Source organism: Cystoisospora suis, assembly GCF_002600585.1.
Source record: "Cystoisospora suis strain Wien I chromosome Unknown contig_93, whole genome shotgun sequence".
NCBI lineage: Eukaryota > Apicomplexa > Conoidasida > Eucoccidiorida > Sarcocystidae > Cystoisospora > Cystoisospora suis.
The window spans coordinates 1,205-8,653 of record NW_027152895.1 but is presented as its reverse complement, the minus strand read 5'-3'; the positions used below and the strand labels follow the sequence as shown (position 1 = coordinate 8,653).

The following is a 7,449-nucleotide window of genomic DNA, read 5'->3' as shown; positions in this document are numbered from 1 at the left end:
GTTGTACGGGAAAAGAAACTAGCCAAGCATCCCCCGGTAGTTCTTCATCCTCCCATGGAACAAGTATATTCTTTGCTTGCGGGGAGAACGGGAAGGTAGCAGGTCCAGGGGGGGGGGAGACAGCAGCTGCATGGCCGCCGCGCTCCCCTGCCAGGGAGTGGTATCCTCCTTCGGCCTGTGTGTCTCTTCTCCAGACCCCCGAAGAGAAATAGACGTACAGCAAGAATATTTACAAGTGCAAATGTGCTGCCAGTGTAGTATTGATTTCTTCGTTTTTCTTTTCTGCCTATTTAACCGTGAGAGGTCCTCCTTGTGCCATTAGCACAGCTGACTTGCTTCTAGTGGGATCGGCCTCAATCCGGGTGCTGGTGGATGGCTAGTAGGAGGGCTAGTGTATCGCTTGATCGAACCCGTGAACTCCCGAGTGGAAGCTTGCTTTGTCTCCTTGATGCTTTCTAACTAGATCAGACCACACCCACCTACAATTACAATCCGAAGGAGTGTCGACTGAAAGGGGGAACTTGGGGAGCGAGTCCCCAGGGAAAGGTGATGCTCTTGCTTTCCCATCCCGATATCGATTCGCGCATACTGCTCAGTCCATTGTAGGACACGGCCGCCACCCCGAACATGCACTGCACAGAGAGAGCAGGTAGCTGACAGTTGCTGCTGCTTTTCTCAGAGCGTATTTCCTATCAAACGGGGGGGGGGGCTCCAGCCAGAACGGTTTTCTTGGACTAGGTACTGCTTGCTCCTCTCCTCACTGTTTCTCTTTTGAATAAGAGGGCTGTGTGGGATAGCTGAGTTGTGCTTAGGGAGCTTCTTTGTGTTGTACTGACTCTTTGTGAAGTTTTCGACGTAAATACGTAGTCGTCCCTCTCTATCTTGTGTTTCCTCACTACAAGCTTAGCGCCTGGGCAGGCCCGTGCTGGGGTGTACTACGACGTACACCCGAGTCTTTCCGTTGAGCAGCGTCGAAACATCGCGGAGTAGGATTGCCGCGTAGGATTGTCGCTTACTCTCTTCTATTCTTGTGTAACTGCTCTTCGTAGGGAAACAAAGCGTCTCTCGCCCGTGGTGGATGTGGCGAGCACAACGTAAGCCGGAATGATACGCATTCCGGTGTGTCTCCGTCCGGTTCACGCTTTTTAGAGGGGATCCCTCCGCGTTACTTTGTTTTTTTCGCCTCCAAGTGATTTCACCCTGTTTTTCTGTGTTTTGGTGCTCTCGCCAACTTCCAGAGATCTGTTGTCACGCGCCTTCGGGCGCTTTGGAGTGAGTAATTCTGTTAGATGCGCTTGGTCTAAAACTCACAGCGAAGCCCGTCTGCTCTTCCAGTTTCCTTCTCTCCCGTTTCCTCTCGATCTCTGTTGGTCTGTTGTCGTCATTTAGAGAGTGTCCGTCTCCTTCTCCATCCTTCTCGTTTCTCATTCAGGCCCCTCTCCTCTCCTTTTCTGTTCTGAAGAAAGGAGCTTTTATCAACTCCGACACAGTTGTAGGTCTGCATGTGTACATTTCACAAGCCTCAACAGGTTCCTTTCCAAATCTCTTTGTCCCCACTCCTCTCCCTGCTTGTCCTGGGAAAGGAGGATGGTTTTTTCTTGAGCTTCTTCTCGGGAAGTTCTCCATGTCGGCGGTTCAACTCCGCGCTTCACTTTTCTTTTGTCTTTCGCGTGTCTCGGCGGCACTCACTCTCTCACTGAGAGCGGGTGCGCTTCCCTTGTAATGTCTTTAAAACCTCTCCTCTTCTCTTTCGCCGCTCTGGTCTTTTGACTAGGAGATTTTGCTTTCTCTGGTCTTTCGTGTATTTGCGTGCTGAGAATGAACGGTGGTGCTCACTGATACGTTCCTCTTTCTCCCTGATCAGTAGTCACTTTCTTCTTGGAGTTTTCTCTTCCTCACTCTTGCTTTTCTCCCTCTTTCTTACTTCCCGTTCTTTCCTGTCTCCCTTGTTCTCCCATAAACTTTCTTCTCGTCCTTTCGATTGCAAGCGCTTGTTCTCCTCATGTCTTTTGTTTTCTCCCGATTGTCTTCATCGCAGGACTCCCCGCAACTACGCAAAGGATTCACAGAGGAAATCTCGTCATGGCTCCATGCTAACTAGCTCACCACATCATTGCGACACGCGTATCGTTCTCTATCTATCTATACTCATATCCACTTACAGAGACATCTGTCTCTCTCTATACGAGTGTTGAGACGTTTGCTTGCATGTATGATTGACATGCAGGCTGTGGTTGTTCACCCCCTTGTGTATCTCCATTGCCTTGCACCGTACTATCTGTCACTATACCTGCTGAGTAGTTCATAGAGCCTTGACCCCTGTCATTCTCTTTCTCTTCTTCTACCGTCTCTCTTTCACTCTCCTGTCCTCAACATTCCTACCTGCATGATCCTCAGCCGTTTTCTCCGTCTCTCTTGATCCTTCTGGTCTTTCGGTGTCCCCTCTCTATCGTTATCTCTTTCTGTAAACTCTTTGCCTCTCTCCAGTCATCAACCAGTCCACCAGTCTATCTTCAATCAGCCAATTCATCTATCCATCTACCTTCAATCCATCAATCGACCAATCTCTCTATCTACTTGATCTCTCGAAGATGAACGTGACGACACCTCAAGGGGCTCTAGGGGGAGGGGGGCCTCAGGTCTCCGGCCATCCCCAAGGATCAGGAGGTCCTTTGCTCATCAGTAGTGTAGAAGAGTTTGAAAGGCTAGCTATTACAGCTGTGACGAGTATCAACCAAGCAGAGAGACGTCAGGCGGAGCATCTTCTTCTCTCTCAGACTCAGAGTCAAAATCCTGAGGTCTGGAATCTTTGTCTATGTGTACTCGAGAGAGGCACCAATCCTGCGGCTCTCCCCGTAGCTGTTATCGTCCTACGCAATACAGGTTCGTTTTTCTTACCTTCTCGAATACAGGCATCACCTACGAGCACAGATATGCATATGTCTTGTATAGCTCGTACCTACATTTGCCTTGTATAGATTCTACGTAGATATATCTTGTATGGATGACAAGCACATATATCTTGTCTATATCTGGTGTGTGAAGGTCTCATCTCCCCTGCTGGCACATGTAGGTGTCGCTCGGTGTAGATAGCTGTGCTGGGTTGCCTACTTCTTCATCTATGTAATGGACCTCGTATTTGTATATAGCTGTTCTTTCACATATCTCTGTATCTCTCTCTAAGGAGATACATGAGGGCGGTGATGTAACTCTTATGAGTTCATGAGAAAGGTGCATCTGGATGTATCTTCTCCGTACTTTCTAGATGTCTATGAAGACATATTCAGTCGTATTGGTAACGCATGCTCCTTCCTCATATCCATGTTAGACTCTGTGAGTATCCGGATAGACATAGTGTCTGCGGTGGATATCTTGTATGAAGAAAGTGCATGTGTCTATTCTCTACTGTGTAGGTCTCTTTGCGTATACCTACGCTTACGCATAGTATGTCATACCATCTGTCTGTACTCTATGACTCTTCTGAGTATGTGTGAGTCTATAAAGTAGTACAGCTCGGACACCAGGATACTATCCCTTTCTGAAGGTCTTAACCGGCTCGTATGCCTATGTACAACCTCTTTGTATAGATAGATAGGTCAATACTGTCGTCTCATTCTAGGGTGTCTCCCTAGCTGTTGTGTTGCTGTTTCACTGTCTCCTTGTATGGTTTTTCACATAAGACTTCTCACAGAGAGGCGTGTACACACACGTGTATTCATATACAGTGAGGACCAAGGCATATAAGGGAATGCATAAGGAATATATGTATGAACACGTACGCTTCAACATGTACGTATGTTTCTACGTATGGATATGTATGTATATCTAGGGTATCTCTGTGTCCTTTGGATAGACTCAAAGAACATTTCTCTTCTTTGGTCTTCTTCTTCATTACCCCGTGTCTGTTGGATGTCTGTCTCCCCCCGCAATTTCTAGTTATGAGCCAGTGGAGCCGTCGCCAGCTGTCTTACGAAGCTCACCAAGCAAATCGAATCAAAGCACCGACAGCATCTGGACCCTCTCTTACGGGAAGCGCAGAGGAAGAAGAACAGAGAAGACAGCTAGAGGAATGCGAAAATCGAGTTGTGCAGCTTATCCGTAGTATGTCCAGAATTCTTCAAGCGCATGCATTACTCTATGAAACCAATCCTCTCCAGGCTGCTGAATTCCGTAAGTCCAGTCAAGCTATTCGTCTATCTTATTATGCATCTCTCATTGATCTATATCTATCTATCTATCCTTAATCTATCTTTAATCTATTAATCTATCTATCTATCTTTAATCTATCTATCTTTAATCTATCTATCTATCTGACTTGTGTGTTGGTTGATTTGTGTAGCTACAGGAACGTTGTGAGCATGCTATGTATCTACCTTTGTTTTTCCTACGAGAAGTAACTACTACAGATACCCTTCATATCGCATATCTATCCTGCAGGATCTAGCAAACTGTCGAGCGACCACTATAACCAGAAGGAATCAGACGACGGGCCTTCCACACTATTGTCGAGAGGAGTGACATATCGCTTCTCTCTGTTTCTTTCTTTTATCCGTAGAGCTCAATTCGACACAGAGAGAGAGATCAATAAGGAGAGAATGCTATTGAAGAAATTTATTCCCACACCAAATTCACAGATAGATAGGCTGAAGATAGACAGATTAAAGATAGATCGGAGACAGACAGATAGAATGAAATAGATAGATGGTCAGATACACAGATGGATAGATGGACAGACTGAAGAGAGTTGACAGTTAGATTGAAGATAGAGTATAGTTAAACAAATAGCTAGATAGAAGGCGCGTAGCTACATACTTATATCGCGCGTCCTACGCAGGCATTCAGAAGATTAAGGTTGACCACCGCCTCACTTCTCTTCACACATGCCGGCTGCACTAGAAAGGAGTGTAAACTGCGATGCAGTTCTGGAGAGGAGATGAAGGAAAAGGGGATGATGCTGTACATCAAGGTCGAGTGTATGTACACCCGCTACACCCAATACCTCTCATCGGTGATGTTCGGCTTCCCAGTTTCCTTCCCAGAAAAGAAATTTCCTTTTTCTCAACTACAAACCGACACAGCCAAGTTCCTCATCTCCTTGTTGTTCTTCTTCTTTCCCTCTCCTCACTGTCTTCTTGAATGGATCTTCCTTTTTTCTCCTTTTTCTCCCCGGCAGGAGTCGCTGATCGACAGATGATGTATGCGGTCGCCTTGCTAGTAAAGAAGGGTTTAGCAAGTGGCTTGAAGTCTACGAAAGAGACGCTTTTTCAGATGCTGATCTCTTTCTTGGAGGAGCTGTATTCTCTTGCTTTCTCTATTGCGGTAAGTTTTCTTCTTCATTCGTTTCTCCTTTCTCGATTACCGCCTTCTCTTTGTTCTAATGATTTCTTCTCTCCTTTTTCGTGAAGCCTCCTAACTAACTGTCTTTCATTTAGGTTGGCTTTTTCATACAGATTCCTTCCTCTTCTTCGTCTTTTTCTTCAACACCTTTGCATGCTATCTCTATCTAGCTTGAAAGAAGGATAGTTCAAGCTTTCATGTTTCTTCAGACACGACGATATCTTATCTCTGTCTCGTGACCTTTTCTTTTCGTGTAGTTCTCCTCTTTCTTCGTCTTGGTCGTGTTCTTTCTCATCCGAACAGTCTGTCTCTCTTGACGCTCTAGTGTATGTACACCAGTGGTACGTAGGGAGTCTGTTTTTTCCCAGAGAATCTCGTCGGTCTCTTCGTTCTGTCCTTCTCGCTTTTTTTTTCTTTATTTCTTCTTCATTTTCTGTGACCTTCTCTTTCCTTGCTCCTCCTCCATGTTAATTAGATAGAAGTCTTCTCATGCCTAGTATGAGTCAAGGAAAGTTGCAGTATGTTATGTTCTGTAGGAAGCATCTTGCTTGCCTCTGTCTCTGTGTTTCCTCTTTCCTTTTCTTCTCTTTCTCTTCCCATGCCCTCTCCAACTTTGCTTGCACTCTTTCTTTAGAAGTGTCTCCCCCCTCTGGTTGCCTATCTCTTTGCCAGATGTTCTCTTCTTCGGTCTTTCTTTCATTGTGCTGTTGTCAACTATCTCGTTCATTGTTCTTTCTCCTTTCTTCTCATCCAGGGTATTCCAGTCACCTTTCATTTCTCTCCGTTATCTTCTCTTCCTTCGGTTTCTCATCTCTTTCTTTTCCTTCGCATTCTTTTCTTTCTTATCTTGTTTTCCCTGCTTCATCCTCCTTTTCTTCTTTTTCTTTCTTTGCAGAGAAGCGGATCGGCGACAGCCTTTTCTCTCGCTCCGCCTCCAACTCTCCTAGGATTGAACCTAGCTTTGTGTCAATTAACGGAGATCTCTAAAGAGATTGTCTCTACTCATCTGTCATTCTTACAGCTAACTACACAGCAGCATGTCGATTGTAAGAAGGCTTACGAGACACGTGTCTTTCTTCCTCTCGTCGATGCTAGCTTCTCTCTTCTCAACTTCCTTGTTAATGCTCCCCCCGCTGTATCTACACCTCCGTCAGGCCTTCAGAGATCACCTCAGCATACTCTCCTAGGTAAGTTCGTTTGTCGAGAAAGATTGAAAAGGTACCAACAGAGAGAACCTGTCTTTTCTCTTCACTCTCTCTCTTCTTACTTTCAGCGGTCTCATCACATCTCTTTCTTTCCTTGTCTTCTCTCGATTCTTGATCTACGTCGATTTTGCTTATAGAGTTTTTCTTTTGAGTTCTCTCTCCTCGGTCTTGTCTCTTCACGTTGGCTGGCGTGTCTCCCGTGGCTTTTTTCTCCGTCGTCTTATAGACGGAGAACAATGAAAATAGGGAGTGGTACCATCCGTAGATATACATGGTGAGAGGGAAGAATGACCACCCCCCCCTTGCCGTGAGCATCGTGTCTAGGGTATCTCCCGTCTCGTCTCTTCTCTTTTGTCTGTTGTATTTCTACATGCTCTTCTCACCTTTGCCCTCTTCACAGGAAAGAACAAAGGACGTTGCCTCGAAGAAGGGGATTTTTATATACTCTCCTGAGGATCTCTTTAGAAAGCATGTATGTATATGTGTATATGCATGTAAAGGTATAGATGCTATGTATGCCTACTATCTGTGTCTTTGTCTATAGTGGATGTCAGAAGTAGACTTTCCTTTCGGTAGACCGCGAAGAGGATTGATGTGCGCTGTTTCTCTCCATTTCCTCTAGATGCTTCACCCCCCTTACGTCTCTCTCGATCCTAGAGCAGGTTCGATGGAGAGAAAGGAGATAGAAGACCAGGCGTTTAGATGAAGAAGGATTCAACATAACTACCATGGCATGTTTATGTGTAACGGATAGATCCATGTGTGTGTATGTAGAGAATTTGAAAGAGATCTTCATGCAAATGAATCTTCTCTCTCTATCTATAATTCCTGCTTTATCTGTAAAGATCTCTACACAGATGTGGGAATGCCTATATACCTTGCTATATCCATATACATGTACACATAT

General features: G+C 45.4%; 1 protein-coding gene across 1 annotated transcript; it reads left to right on the top strand.

Annotated features, from left to right (window-relative positions):
• Positions 1–723: 723 nt before the first annotated feature.
• CSUI_000203 (uncharacterized protein) lies at positions 724–6,524 on the top strand (the record flags this gene model as incomplete). Its single annotated transcript, XM_068060437.1, has 5 exons — positions 724–1,492; positions 2,039–2,883; positions 3,937–4,170; positions 5,174–5,319; positions 6,233–6,524. Coding segments are annotated over exons 2-5 (963 nt in total), but the record flags the coding sequence as incomplete, so codon positions are not given.
• Positions 6,525–7,449: the final 925 nt, after the last annotated feature.